Source organism: Mustela putorius, unplaced genomic scaffold, assembly GCF_011764305.1.
Source record: "Mustela putorius furo isolate JIRA1106 unplaced genomic scaffold, ASM1176430v1.1 tig00003870_pilon_pilon_pilon, whole genome shotgun sequence".
In the NCBI taxonomy this organism is placed as follows: domain Eukaryota; kingdom Metazoa; phylum Chordata; class Mammalia; order Carnivora; family Mustelidae; genus Mustela; species Mustela putorius.
The window spans coordinates 4,167,103-4,192,396 of NW_025422022.1; the positions used below are offsets into that span (position 1 = coordinate 4,167,103).

At 44.5% G+C, this 25,294-nt stretch overlaps 1 protein-coding gene across 3 annotated transcripts in view; it reads left to right on the top strand.

Annotated features, from left to right (window-relative positions):
• LY86 (lymphocyte antigen 86) overlaps positions 1-25,294 on the top strand; it is a 58,189-nt gene that overhangs the window by 12,137 nt on the left and 20,758 nt on the right. For all 3 annotated transcript variants that reach the window (XM_045066986.1, XM_045066987.1, XM_004753666.3), the window contains exons 2-3: positions 20,462-20,548; positions 21,790-21,918. In XM_045066986.1, coding sequence (XP_044922921.1) covers positions 20,462-20,548; positions 21,790-21,918 — 216 coding nt within the window. The remainder of the gene's footprint in view (positions 1-20,461; positions 20,549-21,789; positions 21,919-25,294) is intronic.

Sequence of the window (25,294 nt, forward strand, 5' to 3'; positions counted from 1 at the left end):
AGAAGACCTATGGAGACTCACTTATAATACTGAGAGGAACAGTGGCTCCATAAATATAGTCTGATTGCAGATCTTACATAGAAATGACTTGGTTTTATAAAGCAGTGAAAGCAAGAGCATGTTTAGAATAGAGTTGCCTTGTTCTGTGGTGTGAACCTCATAAGTAATCTGACAGTAGCTAGTAAACAAATCACCAGGGCAGGAGACACTTAATTAGCATATGATAGGTGACTTGGACCCCTAAAGCCCTAAAGGTTAATGCCAGCTTCCTACTTCCTCTGGTCTTTTCTCCATATGTAGAAAAGCTTGCTAAATATAGCCAACTTCAGCCATCCAACAAATGCCTAAATGCCCAAAACCTTCAGCCCTCACTCCATTGGAGTCAGCTGTCTCGGGTCTGAATCCTGGGCTATTCCAAAAGGGAAGTACTAGGAGCTTCGATTCCCCGCAGAGACTCTAATTTCAAGCCTGACCTACACTGAGCTGTTTGGGATTCAAGTAGAGTGGAGTGTGGGCAGGAAGATAGTTTTTCCAGGGTAGACAATAGCTTTTCTGCCTCACACTTGGCTTTGGTTTTAACTAAATTAAAGAGCAGTACTTAAGTGAGTGTGTTTGTTTAAAAAAAAAAAGAAAAACTGAAGAAAAATTACCAGTGGCTCTTGGTTTATTTGAATCAGTGGTTGAACAAAGCACAGGCTTGCTAGCAGGTATCAAGTGTCCTGATTTTTGGATGCATAGCTCATCTTGTAATAAAATGTAGGAAGTCTCCAGGAACCAAAACAAAGAGAAAGCCCAGAGGTAGAGGAAAACCAGCACTGAAGTTTTGTCCACTCTCAGAAAATTTGCCTGTCTCCAAGCACCAGAACTCAGGCTTCAGTGACGGTGTGGGAGTCTGGCAGCATCATCTTGTGCTATGCAAGTTGGGAAATTGACTCCTTCAGGAAGTTCGGTCCTTCAAAACATTATAGCCACAATTTTAAAAAGTGAATAAGAAGAAAAAAATAATAAGTCAGCAAAAGTAAAAGACAAGGAAACTTATCTAACTTTCCTGGCCTCTGGAGAAATAAGTTTTCCCCAAGAATTAACTGCAGACCAGAAAGCCCATAGGTTTGGGGTCCAAATGTGTATTATCTTCATGATCCAGGAAACCCCAAGCCTAGAAATTAAATCACAGATTTTTTTTGAACAAACATAATCCGGAGTTTGCCTACAAAAGATTCCCAGTAAAGACACTTTCCAAGCGATACTTCAGAAAGAAATAAAATGATCTCTCCGAAGCTGGTTTGGACATGCAAGATGGAATGGCAAGCAAAGAATTAGAAAACTCAAATAAGCAATGAATGTAAGGATGATAATAATGTCTAATTTGAAAAGGGAATGTATTTGCTTTCCACTGTTGCATAACCAATTACTGTAAAACCTAGCAGCTTCAAACCATAGATATTACCATCTCACAGGTGTTCCCTGCAGGAGTAGTTGGGTGTCCCTGACATGGGGTCTCTTGAGAGCCTGGTCAAGGGGTTGGTCTAGGTGCAGCCGTCTTGAAGCTTGACTGGGATAAGATCTGCTCCCAAACTCCTATGACTACGTGGCTAGAGTCAGGCCCCAGAAGGTCACTCCGAGCTCACTCACATGGCTGTTAGCAGGATTCAGGTCCTCCATGGCTGTTGGTTGGAAGCCATTGGTTCTTTGCCATGATAGCCTCTCTACAGGGCCACTCACAACATGGCGCCCTGCTCCCACAGAGCAAAGGCTCTAAGCAAGAGAGCATAAGAGGGCAAGAAAGGCCTTTGTTTGTTTGTTTGTAGCCTAATTTCAGAAGCAACGTCCTACCACCTTTGCCATGCTCTACTGCTTAGAAGCAAGTCACTAGGTCTCAGGGGGAAGTTTTGCATAAGGGTGTGAATTAGGAGCAGGGACCACTGGGAGCCATACTGGAGGCTGCCTACCAGAAAGCAATAATTCAGCACAAACTACAGGATAATAATAGCACCTGAAGGAAGGATCTGGTGAGGGGACATAAAGCATTCTGATGACCTTGTCCTTGTAATTTTCGGGGAGAGGGTTAAATTCATGTTTACTTCAGCAAAACAAAAAACTTCTATTGTCATATGGTTATACAACAGTGTGACTATACTTAACATTACCAAACTGTATGCTTAAAAATCATTAACATGATAAATGTAATGCTGTGTGTTTTTTACCACAATAATAAATAAATAAATACATACCAGGAGAAAAGCACAAAAAAGGTAATGTTTCATTTTATGCTTTATTAAGTAAAATTTTCAGGTTAGAAATTCAAGGGTAACTACTTAAAAACTAGCAATGTTGTATATTACTTTCAAATTAGTAAAAAGGAAAAAAAACACACTTGAATCAAAATGTTAGAAAGAAGGGGACAAAGGAGCATATAAACATCAGGGCATTAAGGAAAGAAAACCTAATAATAAATAAGAAATAATTACAAATGTATTAGAGATTCTCATATGTAAAAATTGACTAAGGTAAACCGATATTTTTAAAGAATACTAGATTGAACTTTTAAAATCAGCTCTCCGGGGGCACCTGAGTGGCTCAGTCAGTTAAGAGTCTGGCTCTTGATCTCAGCTCAGGTCTTGATCTCAGGGTTGTGAGTTCAGTCTCCATGTTGGGCTCCATGGTGGGTGCGGGGAGCCTACATAAAAATATATAAAAAAATATAGACCTGGGGCACCTGGGTGGCTCAGTGGGCTAAAGACTGCCTTCAGCTCAGGTCACAATCCTGGTTTCCTGGGATCGAGCCCTGCATCGGGCTCTCTGCTCAGCAGGGAGCCTGCTTCCTCCTCTCTCTCTGCCTGTTTCTCTGCCTACTTGTGTTCTCTGTCAAATAAATAAATTAAATCTTTAAAACTATATATATAGACCTAGAACATACCTAAAATACAGACCCACAGTGAACGTCAGATTTAATGGCAAAACACTGGAACTATTTCCTTTAAAAGCAAGGAGGAGATAAGCCTGCCCACCAGCCTCACTCCTATCCAGTCCTGCACTGAAGGCCCCAGCCAGCCTTCTAATCAGTAAGACAAGAAAAATAAAATATTTAAGGACTTAAAAGGAGGGAACAAAAATGTTATTATACACATGCAATAAGACTGGCCATGCAGAAAAAAACCTAATTTAAAATTATTGGAATTGATAAGAGAGTTGCCTGAACAATTTCTTTGGGGACCAATGTCTGACAGAATTCCTGGCGATAGCTAGCGCGGGTAGCTTTGGTGAATTCATTTTCACAGCTGCCGCGTAGATAATTAGTCGTATTGACTACAATTGTATCCATTCTCCTTTTGATTAATATTTCGGTTGCTTCCAAATTTTTATGATTACACACTGTTGGCAGCACTTATTATTTATATCTCTTTGTATCAGAAAAGGTTTCCCAGCCCAGGACTTTTCTTTCCACTTCTCCCAGGTTTAAGCCCGAACAAATTCCAAAAATTTGGAATTGCTCTAGGTTCACCAGCCTTGTCTAGTGATGTTTCCACACAACAACAGTTTTTTAAATGTCATGTTCTGAAAACACATGAACAGATGGCAAGAAAAGGCTGAACAATATCCACATGGTTACAGCCATGACGTGAAAGAGACAGGTGAAGAGCTGAGTCAGGGGTCTACGTAAAACTTCGCTGCGGTTAACATGTGCTTCATTTAACCTGAGTGTGGGCGGGGGGAGGGGGAAGCAGGAAGGCCGTGGGCATTCGGCATGTGCGCTATTCTCATTTATCAATTTGAAATCAGGTTTCCCGTCTTATTTTTCCTGTCAGTTTGCTATCTTCCAGTATAATTTTTTTTTGTTATTTTTAGCAGCAGTATTTTTAATCTTCTAATCAGGAGGGAAGTAGTAGGCTTGTGTTGATTTGGGAAGCAGAGAAATGAGCCCTTTCTTTGCTTAGGGGTTTATTTTGCTGGTAGATGGGCTGCCAAGCCAAAAGCAGCGGGTCCCTTTCTCCTCTGGCATCGACCTCTAGCTTGTAGTCCTATGTTATTCATGCTATGGGGTCTTATTTCCAGGGTGGTCTATCACACAAGTGGCAGAGTGCTAACGAGAAGTTTCCCATAGAAACATCTCCCTCCTCCCCAACAGGGAGAGATCTATTGCAGATCTGGGACATCCAGAAAACCTATTCTGTCTCCGTCTCACAATGTGGGGGAAACAGGAAGACATGGTGAACTGGTTTGGAGAATGTAGAATTCTGCTTCCCTGATTTCAGTACAAGACCCTATGGCAGAAACTCTGGTACCCACCTCACCATTTCAGGAAATCTCCATGGTACCTTTAGGAAGTATTAATGCATGCCCTGGAGATTCTGTACCTCTTATTCTCTAATAAAAAAGGAGTCGGTGATTGTCCTTGAACACTTCCTCTTCCTTCAAAGGCCTCTCTATGAGGGTGCCCTGCTCTTCATTCTATATCAGGGTGGTCACATCTAGAGACAGGGCCCCTGAATGGCCCCTTGGTCAACTTGCTAACAGTGATGAGGAGGATCTTAACACATGTTATAGACTGAATGTTTGTATCCCCTCAAAATTCATGTGTTGAAGCCCTAAACCACAATGGTGTTAGGAGGTGATTAGCATTGGATGAGGTCATGCGAGGGGCCCCATGCTAGAACTAGGGTCTTTTTTTTTTTAAGATTTTATTTATTTATTTGACAGACAGAGATCACAAGTAGGCAGAGAGCCAGGCAGAGAGAAAGGAAGGGAAGCAGGCTCCCTGCTGAGCAGAGAGCCCGATGCGGGGCTTGATCCTAGGACCCCAGGATCATGACCTGAGACGAAGGCAGAGACTAGGGTCTTTAGAAGAGGAAGAGACCAGAGCAAGCTCACTCTCTCTCTCTGCTACACAAACACACTTTGAGAAGGAGGCCATCTCTACCCCAGGAAGAGGGCCCTCACCACAAACCACATCAGCCCACACCTTGAACATCCAACCTACAGAACTGTGAGAAATCAATGTCTTTTGTTGAAGCCCCCGATCTGTGGTATTTTGTCATACCCACCCGACAGACTGAGACAACACGTCAGCTCTGTCAATAGGCTTGCTTCCTAGGAAAAGTGTAAATTTATTTTTTTTTCCTCTTGTGAGTCTGATGGGGGATTGGAGGCAGCATGGACAATTCATTACCATGCGTGGGGAGAGCAGTACCCGAGGGGGATGAAAAATACATCAAGTTGATCTCATACCAGAAAGCATTAGGGAAACAAATCTCAAGAATTAACACTTGCTCTGCAGGCCTCCGTATGATGGAGTGTGGCCAAGATCACCTCCCAAGCCCTGCAGGCAGCATTGGGAAGGAAGTCTGGTGGCTAAGGAAGGAGCTCCCTGCCACAGTCATCCAAGCCTACCCACCCAGTATGAGCATCAGCAATAATCAGCCATGGCTGCCTGTGCACATCACGGCTCCTAGTGTTTGAATCATTCCTGGGAACATTCTTCTCATGTCACAGAGGGAGTCTCGTCCCAATCCCCAAGGCTGAGCAGGTGCAGAAGTTACGTGACCCCTGCCCAGCACAATGAGCTCCTCCTGTGATTTTTCTCCAGGGAACACGCTTCTCCATCAAGAATTTTTCTTTAAGAGGACCTGCCTACATAGCTGGAGAGAGTGTAAAATGTATAGCCACTCTGGAAAACAGGGAGGGTTCTTTCTTAGAAAACTAAACATACATTTACCATAGGACACAGCCATCCCGGGGCTGGGCATTTATCCCAGAGAAATGGAAACAACATAGTTCATAAAACCTGTATGTGGAAGATCACAAGGGCTTTATTTGTGATTGCCTTAAACGGGCCAAATGTCCTTCAGCAGGTGAATAGTTAAACAAACCATGATCCATCCATACAGCAGAATACTGCTCAGCAACCAACACGAATGAGCTATTGATACACACCATCACCTGAATGATCTCAAGGACATTACACCAAGTGAAAAAAAAAAAGAATCCTATCTCAAAAGGAAGATCCGTTTATAGAACATTCTCAAGATGACAAATTATATTGATGGAGAACAGATCAGTGGTTGCTAGGGGTAGGGAAGGGGATAATTATCAAAGGGAGCACTAGAAAGATCCTTTGTGTCTGCTTTTTGACTGTGGTGGTGTTTATAGGTGATACAATTACATAGAACCACGCATGCACGTGTGTGCACAGACACACACACACGCATGCGTGTAAAAACTGTTTAAATCTGCAAGTGGTCTGTAGATGGTACCCGGGCTGAGGCCTTGGCTCTGAGATCCAGTTGTGTAAGAAGTCACCAGGAGCAGCAGCAGGTCAAGGATACACAGGACCCCTCTGTACTCTTTTTTTGCAACTTCTTGTAACTCTATCATTATTGCAAAAAAAAAAAAAAAATAAGTTTAAAAAAAAAAGGCCTGGCCTTTTTGAGCCCAAGGCCCCGCATCTCACTTTCGGGGGTTTTGTCGACGGTACAGGCACTGAGCCCCACAGTGTGGGCTCCACAGCCCCTGCCTCCAGGACGTCTGAGAGACAGGCACCAGAAGGAAGTATGAAGCTTAACGTGGTGCTAAGTGGCTCCTTCTACAGGTGAGGAAAGGGAACTAGGTGAGGTGGGGTGATGGCTAGCTGTCACCTTGACTTAAATTCTGAGTAGAAGTAGCTACTCCTAGTGCTCCTACTAAGAGTCCCCTCAGATGGTTTGCCTAGAAGACCAAAGTGAGACAAGGCTGGAGTTTTTGTTTTTATAGAGTATGTGCATGTGGGGGGGGGGCAGGGAGGGGTATTTAAGAGCTACAAAGGGTAAGGTGGTGTGTGCACCTGCACATCAGCAATACAGTCGTGCAATTCCCCCACGACAGTCAGATGTTCAGCGGAGCCAGACAAAATGTGAGAACTCAGAGCTCACCAGCAAGACACAGGCCAGGGACTGATGGCAGAGGCCCTTCTCCTTCTCCTTCTCCTTCTCCTTCTTCTTCTTCTTTTTTTAAGATTTTATTTATTTATTTGACAGACAGAGATCACAAGTAGGCAGAGAAGCAGGCAGAGAGAGAGCAGGTGAAGAAGGCCCCCCGCTGAACCTGATGCGGGGCTCGAATTCAGGATCCTGAGATCATGACCTGAGCTGAAGGCAGAGGCTTAACCCACTGAGCCACCCAGGCACTCCCACAGACTGAAGACAGACAGAAGAACCTACAGAGGTTCTTCTTAACCCCACAGAAACCTGTGCTCCATCAAGATTGGCTGCTTCTTGGGAAATACACAGGAAGAAGGCAGAAATCGATCTTTCTGGTACCATTCTAAACAACAGAAGAAAGAAAATGAAGTCTTCCGGACTTTCCAGGATCCTTCCAGAGGTGACTCTAGGATCTTTAGGGTCTGTGTATGTTCAAACACAAACCACCCACTTGTGACCTCAAGTCTTTGAAGAACTTGAACTGGCTGCCCTATTTTAAAGAATTTATGTATTTATTTAAGAGAGAGACAGAGAGTGGGGGAGTTGGGGGCAAAGCAGAGGGAATGGGACAAGAAGACTCCACGCAGAGTGAGGAAAACCTGACATGGCACTCGATCCCACAACCCGGGGATCATGACCTGAGCCTAAACCAAGAGTCAGATGTTCAATGGACTGAGCCACCAGGTGCCCTGAACTGGCTGCATTTATAATATTCAAGGTGAACCTTACAAATGCAGAACGGACTTGATAACACAAAGGGCTTTGTTGACGTTCCCAGCAATTACAAGCTCTCTGGGACTTCAGAGTTTCTTCAGAGTTTCTGTGTATGCTGTTTCTGCCCCGAGTTTCCTGGCAAAGAGTTCCTGGAGACAGACGGTCTGCCTGGGTTCGTACTCCAGCCCCTTCCAGAGGTTCAGATGACCCTGTCCACTTTCCTTAAACCCCCCTTGCCTCAGTTCTCGGGACTCCAACATAGAGATGATAAGCCTCGTACGACTTTTGCAAGGATTTGAGCTAATACACATATAGTGTTTCAAACAGCCCCTGCCTATGGTCAGAGCTACAAGGGTGACCCCCAGGGACCCTCCCCTGTAGACCGTGACTGGTTATCCATGACCACCCACGCGGGATTACACACACCTCCGTTGTTCCTCACCGTGCCTTGTAGCTACGCAGTGTGGAGACTGTCTTTTACCGTTCCTTTGTCCTTCTACGCTCTGTGTTCCAAAACGTCAGGGGTTGTGCCTAAAACAAACCTGCCTGTCTATCCTCACATCTTACACGGTGCTCAGTCCGTGGTGGGAGCTCCGAACATGTTTGTGATTGGATCAATAAACAAGCAGTATTTGGCTTCTTGTCTCCCCTGTTGAAGTAACATCTTTACCCCATTTTCTGGGCATCCACCAAAAATGGAAAAGTCCAATTGTTAGCAGGTTCCACTAGCTGCTCTGGCTTCAAATTTATGTCCCAAACACAGCCGCACTGGAGGAACATTTACGCCCCAGTCCGAATACTGAGAATGTGGGGAAAACATGATCTTTTTTTGTTTTGTTTTTGTTTTGTTTTGTTTTTGTTTGTGTTTTTTAATTTTTTATTTTTTATAAACATATATTTTTATCCCCAGGGGTACAGGTCTGTGAATCACCAGGTTTACACACTTCACAGCACTCACCAAAGCACATACCCTCCCCAATGTCCATAACCCCACCCCCCTTCTCCCAACCCCGCTCCCCCCCATAAGTGACTCTTAATCTTACAAAACAAACTGAGGGTTGCTGGGGGGAGCGGGGAAAACATGATCTTTATGGCTCCTTGTATTAGGAGAAGACAAATTGAGATGGAGACTTATTAAAAGGGAAATGTGTTAGCCAAACACTGGAGGAGGTAAATGAGCAGGTGAATCGTTTCCAAAATCACGTTACTCCCTTACTTCCCGCTGTCTGTCTGGTTGTTTGTCAACATTTCCTGAGTCGCCCAACCCACAATTATCCAGTAAGTATTACATAGCATAATCAGAAGAACAAGAGGTTATCAGAGTGGAGAATTTCGAAATAGGAAAGAGACTGTATGTTGTTGTTTTGGTTTGGTTTTTTTTTTTTTTTTTTCATTCTCAAATTCTTACAGTGATCTTGTCTGTAGAGTTTATAGCTTAAACCCTACCTCTCTTCTGAAAATGAAGAAATTGTTCTTTCTGTGTAGCCTGTATTTAAGCCTATGTCCTGGAACACAGGTAGCCGCCAAAGAAGAAAAAAAAATGCTCAGTACAAAGTAGATGGGCAAGTTGACATTCCATCCCCAAAGGTCATGGAGGTTTATGGGTAGACATCAAACATACACAATATGGCACACTTTGCCAAGAATGACACCCAACAATGCTCCTGAGACTAACTGCAGACCTTGGTCACCTTTATGGACACAGAGGGCAGAGGAAAGTAAATCCAATTAGGCCACAAAAGACACAGCTGATCTCTTAATCTCCTCCTTAATTAAAACCTTTAATGTACAATCACAAGCTGGTTTTTGGTTTTTAACTTCAGGGATCACTTGGTTCCCTACCCCAAGGGACTGCTCCTGTCTCAGCGCAGAGGTCTGAGTGAGCCCGTGCAGGCTTCCCAGCTGTCCTCATGGCCAGGCTGCTCCCAGCCCACACCTCCCACTTCCCCTCACGTACCCTCCACCTTATGCTCCCTCTTCCCCCAACAGCCCTCAGTATCTACCTTTTTAGCTCTATCCTCTTGGTCCCTGAGCCCGTATCTCAAACCTTTTCATGCCTGGGTAAGTGTTTGGCATTGAGTCAATGTTCCTGAAATAAAATAGAAAAAAATCTCTCAGGGGCTGTTCCAAGAATTCTAACTAAGCAGGAGCCCTGCCTTTCTTGCAAGATTCCTTTACAAGTCAGTGGGGTAGCTGCTAAGGCCCTGGGGTGCCTGCTGTGCGTCCAAGTCCTCAGTACTGAGACAATGAGAAAATATTTCATTGTTTCTCCAGAGAAAGAAGCTAGAGGTGGGGGAAGGAGCCAGGAATAGAGTGAACCCTCCCCCTCCCCCTACCCCAGCAATCTCAATAAAATCTATAAGATTTGTGAGAAGGTTTGTGAGGACATTTCTTGGGAAATTCATGAAGGGATTAAACTTTTAGCCTGGAATGATCCCTGGTAGATCTAGAAGCCCACCCAATGTGATCCTAAGCTCAGGGAATGAGTACACTACTCGTTGTGGCTTATGGCAGTGGTTTTCTAAACGAGGCTAGACAATAGAAGTATTTAAGAATCGCGATGCCCAGGTAGTATCCAGAATGTCTAGGATGGGAGCCAGGTATCGGTATCTTGACTGAACTCCCCAGGGGACCCCAGTATGTGGCAAAGTTTGAGAATCAGTGCTGAAGAACATCCCCCCACACTGGTTATGTTCAACGCGATTCTATTTATATCTCAAGGACTGAGAGCCCCTAGCTGACATCCAGGTTTTATTTAAGAAATAATCTATTGAACTTTACTAAATTATTTTAATCCTAGAGTGTTCTTAACGTGAAAAAGAAAATTTTAAAAAGAAGTTGGTTTCATTTTGTATGGCCACAAGAAGTAGAGTCTATGCTGCCCTTCCACAGAATCAATCCTTTCTTTGCCCCGTGATTGAATATCCATAATGCAGATGCTTCATGAATTATTTTTCTTGATTCCTGCAAAAACCTTCTAACACCCCTGCTTTTTCATTTGTGCTTTACCAGTGTCCTTTATGATGAGAAATGGCTTTGCAGAGTGAGTGATCTACGCAATCTTAGCCAACGGTCCTCACAGGCGAGCCTAGCCAGCAAGCCTAGCAAAACTGGGGAGCTGGGCCAGCTTGCCTTGTCCCTCCTTGTGATCACCCTGAGACATAAGAGGAATACAGTCTTGGTGCATGTGTTTGAACTCATTTTGCCTCTGTCCAAAGCTCTGTTTCCTTCTCTCATTCGGTTGACCTCCCTTGCTATTTGTCTCTCGCATACAGCAGTCTAGGGGCAGAGCCACAGCAGGCTGAGTCTAGAGGCTGAAATCAGTCATTTCGCTGCCCTAGATCTCAGCCTCTTCAATCACAAAATGGGGATATTAATACCTGATGTCCTGGTCACCCACAAGACAGGGGACAGAGTCAATGATTCATATATATCTTAGAACCACCTGGTTCTTTGGCTTCGAATCCAGTTCTATAAATGAGCAAAGACGGGCTGGTGTCAGATATTACCTCTCAGCCCGTTTACCGACCCCTACTCACTCATGCTTCGTATTCCATAACACCAGCAGCCAAGGACATACTCCTTAGCTTTTCCTTTTAAACTGAACCTAGTTCACGGCTTTCAGAAGCAGGAGAGAATTGCTTTTCAGCACGCCCAGCATTTAAAGAACAGTCCCAGAGTTCATCTTCATAGCCACACACTTAGGAAACCACCTGTGCATCATGGCCTGGTTCTCGTCCCCCGTCAGAAAACAGACATATTTGCAGGAAATGCAGACATGAAATGTGATGGGTGTATCCTGGTTGTGCCTCCGTGTCAGCAAACACTGCCATGGTTCCTGACATTCCTAAGCCAAGAAGCGTGAAGCCTTCCAGAGGATCCTGCCCAGGGAAGAGGTTTATCTGCTGGCAAATCCTTACCCTTGAATTATAGTTGAGATGCAGGAGATGCATGTTTGGAGGTCTTATTTTCCATTAAAAACAAAAGAAACAGAACAATCTAACTTTTCTCCAGTTTTCTATTCCGTATGGGTTGGCTCCAGATTAGTAACAGAAAGTTAAATAATTATCCATACCAAACAGAACAGGCAAGTTCCTTGGATGCTTCCAGATTTTCAGGAAACCCTGCTAATTTGGACACTAGTCAATCAGCAGTAGGGCCCTGGGTAAACCGGCCTGTCTAAAGGCTTCTACCCCACCCCGGTCCCACAGCAGCTAGCAGTGTCTGGCAGGTATTAAACAGTTAATAAATGCTCTTGAAAGAATGAATGGCAACACTATCGGGAAGACTGAGTTTTCAATGAAGAGGGACTGGGTAAGGTAGTTTGGAGTGTGTCCATGGGAGATGTGCCTTGCACACAGAAGACTGCAAAATGTTGACTATACTTTGACCTTAAAATAAGAGATTAAGAGCATAAATGTATCTTATATTCAGTGTCTTTGATCTTGTAGGATTATAATTAGATGCTGGAAGTTTTATCATCCAGATGAGAGCAGAAGCATTTTCTTTTCTTTTTTAATTTTTTTTAATTTTTATTTTTTATAAACATATAATGTATTTTTATCCCCAGGGGTACAGGTCTGTGAATCGCCAGGTTTACACACTTCACAGCACTCACCAAAGCACATACCCTCCCCAATGTCCATAACCCCACCCCCCTTCTCCCAACACCCCTCCCCCCAGCAACCCTCAGTTTGTTTTGTGAGATTAAGAGTCATTTATGGTTTGTCTCCCTCCTGATCCCATCTTGTTTCATTTATTCCAGAAGCATTTTCTGATTTGCTTTATGCCTCCAAGGTCAGGGGCTCCTCCGGCCATGTCAGGTATGCAGTCAAATGAATGAGAAGCTGAGTAGGAATTCCTGTTCTCGAGCCACTAAGATGCACTCTCTGCCAGCTAGGAGACAAGTTCAAGTTCCTCTCATCCTCATTGTAAGATTCTGCACTGTGGGGCATCCTGGATAACACAGGATGAATCTGCGCATTTAGAATTCATTGTTGATCTACTCCTAAGATGCAAAAGGTCAAGCAGAACAGCCTCCAATGGGTCATTATTTTGGGTGAGACATTTGTCTAGGTCTTTTGGATCGAAGCTCAGCTTCATTACCATTTCTCTCTTTATGGTCTTTAACATTTCTGTTATGGCTCAAAAACCGTGGCCTCCTAATCTGACAGAAGCCAACTTCAGGTCATTCCAGGGGACTGTGACTCAGATGTCAAGGGGGCAGCCCATGTTCCCACACTTTTTTTTTTTTTTTTGTCAATAATGAATTCCCATGGAGTCCATGTGTTTCCCAGTTAGAAGCAACCCAAGAACGCATTCATCAATGTTACCAGGCAGCTGCAGGGTGTTGTAGTTCTTGGCCTCATATATTACAAACAGGTGGCATTCCAAGGTGACGGTGTTCCTTCCATTTTTGTTATGTTTGATATCAAGAGCCATGTTGAAGCAGTTTGAATCCACCATCTGCATGCCCAAGATAAAACGAGAATAAAGTCATAGATAGATCTGACTTCGGCATGTGGGTCACTTTCCAAGGGAATGCTACCAAAGACAGGGGAATCAGGGTGGAGCTGCTGTTACTTGAAACCCTGTCCCATCAGGAGGCCTCCCCTGTGCAGTCCTATAGTAACAGAATTTGAAAGGCAGAGACTAGAGGAGATCAGGAAATAACAGAGCAACATAGCTAGAATACCTTCACCACGTTGTAAGTCAACACTTTATCTTCAAAGGCAGGGAAGGAGTCTGAGGGAAGGGGCAAGAGGAAGACACCACAGTGCCATCAAGGACAGAAGAAGAAAGTTAATTTCATGTTGCCATGGTAATGAATTTCCAGCAAAGACATCTCATTTACACATGGAGCCTGACATACCATCCTCTTTTTAGGGATTCAGTGACCCTTGAAAGCTGTCCTGGGAATCACACAAACAAATAAGACACCCCAATCAAAAGATGGCCATGCAAGAAAAGGGACTTTCAGATCCGGGTAAAAGTGGGTGTGTGTGGTAAATGAAATAGAAACTTGCAGAATTGATAATCATCCAATTTAAGGGAAAAGGAAGTTCTGTTTGTTATTTTGGGAAAAGATTTCCGAAAAATGACTAAGGAGTATCTGCCACTATTTGACCGGGCCCTAGATTTTCAACCACACTCAGAAAATCCATCCTAAGTGCCACAGCAAAATTTCCATGATGATGACGACAACGTCAATGCACTAGCCCCTTCCAAGAGAGCCTTCCTGGTGTTGGCAGGGAGAGAGATTGATACCACTGGCCTCACAACTCAGACTTCTCCAATAACTGCCAGCTCCCACCAAAGCTGGAAGTGAAAGCTCATCTGACCTTCTGTGTCAAGCTATCTGACCTTCTCTCTTTTCCATCTACGTATCCAACCATCTGATATATTGGAGCGTGGCCCCTAGACTAGATGCTGGTTATCGGATGGTGCATAAACACAGCATAGTTCCTAACCACTCACAGCTTATGCCCTGGTGTAACCTAAGGAAACAGACTAGTGATCATTGCCACAGTCACAATGATGGAGCTATACACGGGTGCCATGGGAGACGGGGGGAAAGACAGGGGAGTGAACCCCCACTGGAATCCTGGGGTGGGGTGGTTGAGCTGGACTGTGAAGGTGCAGAAGACCAAAAGAGAAGGCAATCAAAGTTTTCCTATGAGAGGTCTAAACCTCTTTGAAGACATCTACAGGAAATTGGCCTGATTGGTTTTTACACTGCAGATAGAGGTAAACATGTTTTCAGAAAGCCAGAGCCACTAATCCAGAAAACACTGAGTTAGCACCTGCCATTGGAGGTGTGTGTTAGATATGATGAGAAGGGAGTTGTAATCAAACTATAAAAGAATAGAATATGATATAATAACATATAATAATAGCAAGGTCCTGGCCCCAGGGATCTGACACTGTTTAAGGAGGCAAGGCATTATCACATAAAGCTTTGAGTAACTACACAATGTTGCCCATGTTACCTGCTAAATAATCAGTATAGATCATAAATTCATAGGAAATAAAAAAGAGAAAGAGCTGGTGGAATGCAATAACAGTTCCCATAGAGGTCAGGGTTTGGATAGAAGGGAGAGAAATTATTGCACGTAAGGAAAATACAGATTAGATCATATCACCTTTTCCCTCTACAATCATCAATGACACCCAAGCACAGTTACTGGCTCACTCTTTGTGATTCCATGGGCCAGAACATCTCTGTTTGTATACTCCTGAAAATTCAGAGGGCTTCTTCAAATCTCCATAGCCCAAGCACTCAGCATAGTGCCTGCCATTGGTGGGGGCCTCCGTATATCCATCCCAGAACATTTGGAAGCACTCAGAGACATTTGATTCCCAAGTTAACTGTGGACCATATAAGAGCAAGTAGGCTTGTGGGGGGCTCCTGGGGGTTCCAGCAATATAGCACAAAATGCACCCTGTGGTGATGAATTCTATGCATCAACTTGGCTAGGCTCTGGTGCCCATCTGTTTGGTCAAGATGTTTCTGTGAAGGCATTACATGGGTGTGATTAACATTCGCAGTCCATAAACTTTGATTAAAGCTGGTGATCCTTCATAATGTGCATGGGACTCCTCCAATCAGCTAAAGGCCTTCAGAGAAAATACTAGAGTTTCCAGAAAAAGCAACTCAGTTGCAAGACTGTTAGAAATGCAGCCTGAGTTTCTAGCATGCTGGCCTGCCCTGCAGGTTTCAGACTTGTCAGCCCACACCCACCCACAGTCACACAAGGGAGAGAGAGGGAGAGAGGTAGAGAAAGAGAGAGAGCCATTGCCTTCCTGCAGCAGGAAGAACATGGACAAGCCCAGGGATGGATTTGGCAGAGATGTGGAGGGCCAGTGGAGGTGGGGCTTAAGGAGCATCTGTTCTGCTTCAGGGCAACAACAGATTGTAAAGTGTAAGCAATCAAATTGTAAAGGCATGCACATGCCCCTGCATGCCTATACACATGTGCGCGCACACACACACACACACACACACACACAAATGTATATAAAACCTGGTACAATCTGAATATGCTCAGTTCATCGGACCAACATCAGTGTCTTGCTTTTGACATTGTACTATATTATATGTAAGATGTTACAGTGAGGGAAAGCAGAGTGAAGGGTAGGTGAAATCTCTCTGTACTTTTCTGAATTTTCCGTGAGAATATAATTATTCAAAATATAAGGTTAAAAAAGAAAAGCCCTTAAGCAGACCCATGAGCTATGAAAAATAGTAGCATGAGAGTTGTCCCTCCTATAACTCTCCAACCACCCAGCAAACAGGCTGCAGGGTGCCTGCCAGGTGCTGCCCATAGACCCCAGGTCTCAGCAGCCCAAGCCCAAGAACACACCAGCAGGGAACCCAGCAGGGGCACCGCCCTCCGCCTCCGCCCCCTCCCAGACCCATCAGCCTTATGTGCCCACTGCCCTCCAGTGAGGAATTGCATATCCAGAGCCTGTGCCCTTGGGTTCGGTGTCCTATTTGCTGGTTCTAGCTGAGGCCCAGAACTGGCTAGAAACCGTCAAGGCAAGTTTGTCCTCTCCTGGACAACTGGCCAGCTCCGTCCAGACCAAGAGAGCAGAGCCCACCAGCAGAGAATAAGGGACAAAAATGGTTCTGGAGCTGAGATTTGTTAAGATCCTGCCCACACTTAGCCCACCTGTTTATCTGAATCTCTTCTACCCTATGAATGAGCACGAAAATAGCCCCCAGATGCCTTGGACTGTCACTGCCCTTAATATGTAAGGCAGACACAGCTGGCTGCTCTTCCCCAATTTCCTCTCAGCTGTTCAGAGGAGCCTGTCTTCCACACACATGCGCCCCAGAGGCCAGAGACAGTGGGGACAGTTTGGGAGCATGCTGGGCTCACTCACTGCAACCACTATCCTCCCTTGGTCAGAAGCCATAGATGTCCACGGAACACACGGGGCCAGGGGCGGGGGGGACATCGCACAGAGGCTAAGGGAAAAATACTTAAAATGGAAAGATTGTATATTGCATGACGAAGCTTTTGGCCTCTTTGCTCAGCTCATTTGCTGTTCTACAATGAAGTGTCTAGAGGAAACATTTATCTCTGCCCTCACAGCCCAGGAACACCAACTCTCATTAACTTTCCAATTTCATTCCTTCAGAAGATCCAAGTTCAGATAATCCAATTTATATGTATTAAAAATTACTTGAGGCAAGTGTCCAAGGGAGTCCCCCCTCCTGCCCTCCGCCCCACCTGGTAGTTCTCATATTACATAAGAAGGACTACTTAAAAAATGCAACCCACCATCTTTTGTTTTGGTACATGAGTCTGAGGCACTTGTCTGGTAACTGAGAAAGCAATTCTTGAAAGCAGTGGTTCTCCACCAGAGGTGTTTGTCCTCCAGGGGACATTTGACAGTGTCTGGAGATACCTTTGGTTGTCACAACTGGATTGGGGGGGGTGCTGGGTGGGGGAGCCTGCTGGTATCCTCAGGGTAGAGGCCAAAGATGCTGTTAACATCCTATAACCCCACAAAGAAGGATTATCTGATCCAAAATGTCAGTAGTGCCAAGGTTGAGGAAACCCGCCTTCAAGTTCTGCACAAGTTTACTACATGTATAACCTTTATCACTCATTCAGCAAACAATCACTTGGAACCCAGCATAATCTTCAGACAGTGTGCTAGGCCCTGAGGCTGGGAGCTGCCTTCCAGTGTCTAGTAGAGGAACGGCGAAGGTCTAAGGAAAATACAACGCAATACGGATTCTGAGTGAAAATACATATTACCAGGGGGAAGGACGTGCGTCTGTGAGGCTGGGACTAGGGGACAGGAGGAAATGATGTCACTTCCCCCAAGACAGCTGCAAACTGCATATTCAATCTCAGATATAAAATTCGATCTCAAATATAGAATAAATATAACTGCTAAGAAAGATTACCAAGCCCCAAAGCATTTTTGAAGCAACGGCCTTAATGTTTTTAGATACATATGCATCCTCAGAGAGAAACAACCTACTGTTTTCTCTGTGACTTTGTTCCCTATTAAGATTATTTTCCTTCTCCTGCCCTTAAGTTTATCCTTTCCATCTATACTTTTAAAATGTCCATAAACACACCGTGTAATTCTGTAACTGCCCGTCAGCTGAGGGATACATATGTAGACCCTCACATCTGTCCTTAGACAGCAGTTTGATTTGATTCACAATTCTGAGGATGCACGTTCCTGAACATCTGTCCTTTGGCCTCTCTTTTTTGATACTGAGTGCCAACTGTGTAGCAGGGACAATTGTCTCCATAATTCCTGCTCCCTTTCCCCAAGCCAAGAGAAGCCCAGGATGGCACAAACGGGCTGATGGAGAAGGAAAATGAACCTAAGAGAAAATGGCCTTTCCCCAGGAGAATGAACGGCCAGATCCAAGACAGTTTGCTCAAACGAAACAGCACCATAGATTAGATCTGCAAAGCAGAATAGCCTAGCGATCATTTCCATGGCAGATACCGCAGACAATTACATATCTTCCAGGTCAGCAATGTGAATGATAAAACTGTCTGGAACACCATCACTGACAAATGTGAGCTCATAGCTAAGCTGAAATTAAAACCAGTTATAAAACAGAATTATCACATGCCATATGCCCATGCACAAAATATTCCAGGCCATCTTACAAATTAAATCATTAACATACAGCTTGGAAGCTCCACTTCGCGAATACTTGTACACCATCCAGGGCTGTCATTTTTTGTTTGTTCTTTAAGCCTGGGTTCGAATCTTGACTCTACCCCGCTTATAATCCTGGGACCCGGGTAACTTAATAAAAACCTCTCTGAGTCTCTATTTTTTCCATTTGTGAAAGGGGGACAATCCTAGCTATCTCTCAAGATTGTCATTTGTCATAGGAGTCTGGGTCTCATGGGGAAAATACAGACCACGTCAGTTATTGTAACTGGACAGGGAGGAAGCAGTGACCACGCTGACAGTTGGGAGAACAGAGGGCAGACGTTGGAGTTATCAGAACTTGGAGGCTTCAAAGAAGGTCCCTGTGGAGTTGGAGCACAGACTGCTGGGGATGGGGGGAAAGGGTCTGCAGCCGAAACTGCCATAAGAGAAGCTTAGGAGCCCATGCAGCTGAGCCTCTGCTGATTCTGGGAAGGTGCAGAAGAAAGCAGGACACTGGAACCAATGGCCACTGCCAGGGTGACAGGCCATCTCCAGGTGACACCCTCCAGGACCAGCAAGTGTGGAAGAAGGAGCAGCTTGCTTCCCCGGCTCAGCCTCAGTCTCCCTCTGGTACCTCTGCTGGCAGATGGCAAAGGAGAAGAGTGAATGCGGAGAGCCCCGACTTTGCACAGTGGAACTCGGAAGGCTAGATTTCGAGCTGAGGGACACATGGCTCCTTTATCCACTCGTTACCTATACGCTGGGGGTGCTGTCCATGCGTCTGACTGAGGGGCTCTGCGCTATGCACTGGGGAGTCTGGAGGATTCAGCAGAAACTGCTTATAAGGGCACCTGGGTGGCTCAGTTGGTTGAGCAACTGCCTTCGGCTCAGGTCACGGTCCTGGAGTCCCGGGATCGAGTCCCGCATCGGGCTCCCAGCTCCATGGGGAGTCTGCTTCTCCCTCTGACCTTCTCACCACTCATGCTCTCTCTCACTGTCTCTCTCTCAAATAAATGAATAAAATCTTTAAAAAAAAAAGAAAATGCTTATGAAGTGCGTAGCTCAGTGACAAGGACAACTCAGTTATGATCCGTTCTCTCTCAGACCCAGTGAGAAACATAAAGGAACAGGAACCAGAAACCAAACCAAAACAAGAATCCAGCTCCTGCCTTTCAGAAGTTTCGTTTTTAGGTTAAGTGATATAGGATGAGTCCCAATAGCAGAGTACAGAATAAACCACATTCATACGCCTTGAAAAAAATATTTCATGCAGAACTATTTTAAGAATTCAGAGAAGCCAAAAAATATTTGGGGGATGATCAGGGAAACCCTCATTAAAAAAAAAAAAAAAAAAAAGATGGGAATGAGCAAGACCTCACTTAGACCACAGCCAAAAAGATAGGACCATTACGCATTAGAGAAAGCATGTGATCAAGTAGCCTTGGTGGGAATTTGCAGCGTAACCTGACCTCAAAAAATGGAGGATGGATTCCTGATGTGGAGTATGGAAGGAGGGGCCAGTAGGACATTTCCTGACTTTATTCTGAGGCCTAGATGAGCCTCTGGGACTTTCTGAATGACCAGAAGGTATGTATGAAAGATATTATCTTTGCAGTCTAGGTTCCCTCTATCATATCTAGCACAAGACCTTGCATATAATGGAATGTTTGGGGAAAAAATTATGACATTGACTGAGATAGGATGGGGAAAAATTATAAAGGCAGGTCCTAACTGAAAATCTGCATGTATTTCCCTCTTTCGATTCTGTAATAAATGCTTAGTGAAACGTTTCAAATAATCAATGAGCAATTTCAAAGCCAAAAGTTCAGAAACTGCAAGAAGTCAAGCAATGACAAAAAAACCTAAGTAAGGGTGTAACCCCCCACCCCACACCAAGACCTATGCTCATTTCAGATTGAGAGTCTGCCATAGGAACATGGCATTGACCAACATCAACTATGGGGAGACTGGGGAGGATTACTGATGGCATCATGAATTCATACGAAGAAAAAAAAAAGTGTGGGACAATATGTTTTTGAATCAATTTTGGTGATTCATGTAGAAAAAAATGATATCGCTGGTGTGACTCTGTAATGGAAGTTTGCAGAGCATACAATGTACTCAGGCCTAATCTGTTGTGTTCTTCTTGGCAGATCCATTACAAGATTTTGGCTTTTCTGTTGACCAGTGTTCAAAACATTTAAAGTCAAATCTCAACATTAGATTTGGATTGATTCTGAGTAAGTAAAGAGTATCGACATGAGATAAAACGTTGCACAATCTCTTCCTGGTCCACGCATTCCGATTACTTCCATTAACGACAGGAGCTAAGTGGCCGGCTAAGCCACTGCCCCTACCGCTGGAATCGGGTCTATTTCCATCTCCGTTTTTACTTCTCTCTCTAGGTAACATCCATATATAGTGGAACTCTCACTGAATGCTGTGTTTTTTCATTGAAAAGACTTGAAGCATTCGTTTTGATGAAATGAGCACCTGGAATCAGTATATCCAACAACAAAAAGAGATAACATCAGTATGTAGGCTTGACGTCTATGTGGGAGAGAGAGGGCTTTTGCTTTGTTATCTTGGCAATGAACAAGTTTACCACCAGCAGTACGGCTTGTCATTTGATTTATTTCCTTTCCCAAATAGCTGATGCAAGTTCTTAAACCTTTGACAAAGGGAAAGTTATGTAATATCTCTCCTTCCACCCCAATCCATGAGCTGGGGTACTCTCTGATTGTTTCTGTTTATTTGGCTGTGCCTTTACAGTTAGTCATTCTATTGCTATAGCTGCTAGAGTATCTCCCTTTAAAGCAGTTTTATCAAAACCAGAACTTAGCGTGTGGAATCATTCCAGGGAAACGGAGGGAACATCTCTGGGGACCCAGAACTCTTGTGCATCTTTGTATTTCCAGAACCTTACCCAATATCTGGATTCTATAGCCGCAGCTGAGTAATAAAAGAGGAATGAAAAGAGGAGTAGGGGGAACATAAAAAGGAGGAATGGAGAAAAAGACAGAGCCCTAAAGCCTCCTGTGTCATATGATACAATACCTACCTAAAAACTGGGGGGGTGGTGACGCCACCCCACCACTCTCAGGGGAGACACGTAATACTATGCAGCTGGGAAGTTGTAGAAGCCAGGCCTGCAGCCATCACCTTGAGGGGGTGCGGCATCAGGGCAGGGGAGCACAGCAGAGTGCCTACCTTGCTCTGAACAGATCAAGCTCGCTGAAGGGCCACATCCATACCTAGGGCTGCTGTCATTGTGCTTCTGTGCTGTTTTACCAAAAAGAAGGCAGGCAGGCAGGCAGGAAGGAAGAAAGAAAGTGGGAAAGGGAGGAAGAAACCTGTTCCCACACAGGGCAGGCTTCTGGAAATAAAAGGCCCTTTGGTTCATGCTTCTATAAATGTTGAATGCTTTGATACGCAGCGAAACCCACGCTAATAGTAAAGCCGATCTTCTCTTTCCCTTTAGGAGAGGACATCAAAGAGCTGTTTCTTGACATAGCTCTCTTCACTAAAGGATCGTCCATTTTGAATTTCTCCTATCCCATCTGTGAAGAGGATCTACCCAAGTTTTCTTTCTGCGGAAGAAGGAAAGGGGGTAAGTTGTCTGCCTTGCCGACTGCTCGCTGTGGTCGAGAGAGGGATGAACCATGGCTTCCCGTTGAGGCCACAGCCCCGGTTCTGACCCTCACCTTTGGACCAGCTTAACCTTGCTTATCAGCATGTGTCCTATAAAAATAACCATGAAGCCCATTTCACACAACCTACCTTATACACTGAGTATAAAAACCAAGTGAAACATGCCTATTATGAGACACTTTACAAACAGAAAAATGTTACTGTTCGTTGTGGCACCTTGTAAAAAAAAGAAAAAGAAGAAGAAAAGAGGCTGGCATCAGAAAGAACCAAGAGCTTCCCCAAATCCACTGAGATTCAAAGTATCTTCAGGTTTCTCCTCAGCGATCTCTTTAGTGACAGGGTCTCCGTGATATGGGAATGGACTCTGAAAAAAAGAAAAACAAAGTGAAGCTTTCTAAATGTCACTGTTGTATTGTGTTCTTGCCAAGTTGAGTCCTTGACTGACGGGGGCATTAGGTAGCTAGATTCGAAGTACACAGCGTAAAACCATGACACCATCTGCTCCTTATTGCAAATCACTAACTGCCTACCTCCCTGCTGTACATACCCCAAGGAGCACAAGAACCCAGTTCCAGCCAGCCCGCACCTCCCTCTGAGTCTTGTCTTCCCGCAACATCTTCACCACGGCCCTGAGAGGCCTCTGTTTATTTAACTAAAACGTCGATGGGATCTCTGACCATCCTCCCGGAAGTCACTCTCCTCTTCCTTCCCAAGACATCCTTCCCTGCCCCAGTGGCCAAGGGGGAGCGCACCCTTAACCTCACACCCCAGAAACCTCCACCTGTTTATTTCCTCATTCAAGGAAGCCTGAGTATAATCACCCAATTATGCTTTCCAAACAAAGAATCTAGAAGAAACTGGGGTTCCCGTCCCATAACAAAGAGGTGTGGACAGAGGAAGTTTGTGCAGGAAAAGAAAACAGGGAATTTGAGAAAGTTGCAGGCCCCCTGAAGCTGGGTGGGCGTCCGTTCAGGCTTCCTTCCTCATCCTCTTCTCTGTTCCCCCAAGTGTGGGATGCATAACTGTATTGGCACAATCATTTATTACCACTTGTCATCCTTGGTAGATAATGAGCTTCTTGGTCTTTAAGCCCAGGACTTCAAATGTGCCTGCTCCACGGGGGGTACCCAGCACTGCGCACTCCTGAAGACAGAAAGAACTCACATCAGTTAGCACTTGTGCCAGGCACTGTCCTAAGAGCTTCACAACCAGTCAGTCATTTACTTTCTACCCCAACCCTATGAGCTAGGACTTATAATACTCTAATACCGAGCCCAGAGCTAGTGAGAGAGCCATGGCTCGAACCCAGATGAGCTGGCTCCAGGACCCATAGTCTTAGTGGCTAAGGAACGAATCAACCAAAGAAGAAACAAGGAATTGTGCCTTTTGGCCAGGACTTTATTTGAAGTCATCATTCAAGAACTCTTTCTGGCCTGGGATCTGACTTTGTTTCAAATAGGGACATTTTTTTCTTCCTAGCTAACCTACCATAGACTGGTGAGTCAGTTTTCCTCTCTGAACTTACTAGAAATATTTTTGATTGATTGGGTGCATTCGTATCATTCCCCAGCATGGTGAGCTCCTCGTGAGTTGATCCCTCTTCTATAGCCAGTGTCTACAGTTTTATTGGCCTTTATTTTGCTTCTCTTTCCCATTTTACCCCCACATAAGTGTCCTTGCACCCAAGTGTGGAAACAAATATGCTTGGAAGCACTATGAGTTTAGTTAGAAAGAATGCATGCTGTGTCACCTTCATTCGTACTTCCTTCTAGTCCCAGAATCAAGTCTCCCTTGCTCCCTCCTGAAAGATGGAAATGGGGTCTGGTCTGATTTTCCTGCCTCCTTACTGCTGGCAGGGTAGTCTTCTCAAATACAGCTTTGATGAGGCTGGAGAAAGAGGCTACGTTCAGCCAAATGAATCACTCCCTCTGGATGTTCCTGGAGCATCTCATTCCTACTTATCTCAGCTAGAATCATATCCTATCATGTGGGTTTCTCCCTCCTTAAACTGTGAACTCCTTGAAGGCAGGAATATTTCTTGCTCCCCTCTGTCTCTGGAGACTTGGCAAAGAGAGACTGACACAGAATAAAGATACAATAAATACTTGTTTTATTGTATTTTTATATGATGGATTGAATGCAATATACCAGCTCATCTTAAAAGCGACTGTCTAATGATGCTTATACATGCCACTAAGATACAAGTGCATCAAATCCTAGCAAAGAGTGAATTATCTTGGCCCTCCATGTTTAATAAAACCTGTTTTTCCCCCATATGAATAGTTTTAATAGAATTACTAAAACAGGAGAGATATTGTTCCCCCAAACTGAGATGTCCAATTCAGCTCAGCATCTCAGAAGGCTGGTGCTTGCCTTATCTGAATGCAGCCCTATAGCCATTTTTTTTTTCCTTTATTGCTGCAGGGCTAAAACCTGCATAGGCAGCCTGAGAAGCCGGCACTCAGGGAATTACCAGGAAATTTCATACCGTATAAAACAATCACAAAACTGATATACAAATGCTGCATGAACAAATAACTAGGTACATTATATATGCCAGAAAAACTAACATCTTAAATGTAGTGGCTTCTTGGGTTATTATGCTTTGCTTTAACCCACCCACAAACCGACTGCAGGAATGATTCTACGGGAAGCAGTGATTAATTTTAAGACCAGAGGGAGGGGGGAAGTAAAGAGCTGAAGCCAATTCAAACCCAAGCACAAGCTGCTGTTGACATATTAGGCAGGAAACAGAGTCCCTCTGGGGTTTGCAGGTCCTTCTTAGCAGAGCAGTGAGAAAACTTGGTGTCTACTGCAGGTGGCACGGGAAGGTGTTTGATATCATTTGTTTGATATCATTTCCAAGGCATTAGTATGCATTCCTCGGCTCCCTACACCCTGCTGGCTGTTCTCCAAGCCAGATAAACTACAAAGTGGTTCAGGTTTAGTGAAACTATGTGGATAAAATGCATCCTTCCCTTCTGCATCTTCCCCAGCTGGCTCTAAGGCAAGAGCTCATTTTAGTTTTTATGGTGTGATTAGCCATTTGAGGGGGGATAGCCTATGTGTCCAGTTATAGGGGATTGATCAAGCAGATCACTGTTCAGCCAAATGCAGGTTCGATGTGCTGTGTTTTTAAATGATGTTGCAGGAAACTGTTAAATTACTTGAAAATATACTCACAAATTTTGTGAAGTGACAAAAAAGCTTGCATGAAAGAGTATTCACTGTTGGATACTGTTTTTAGTAAAACATGTGTAAGTGTATGCACCATTGAGCTCTGAAATAGCATACACTTAGGTACGAATGGTGGTCAGCCCTCAGTGGTAGAACTG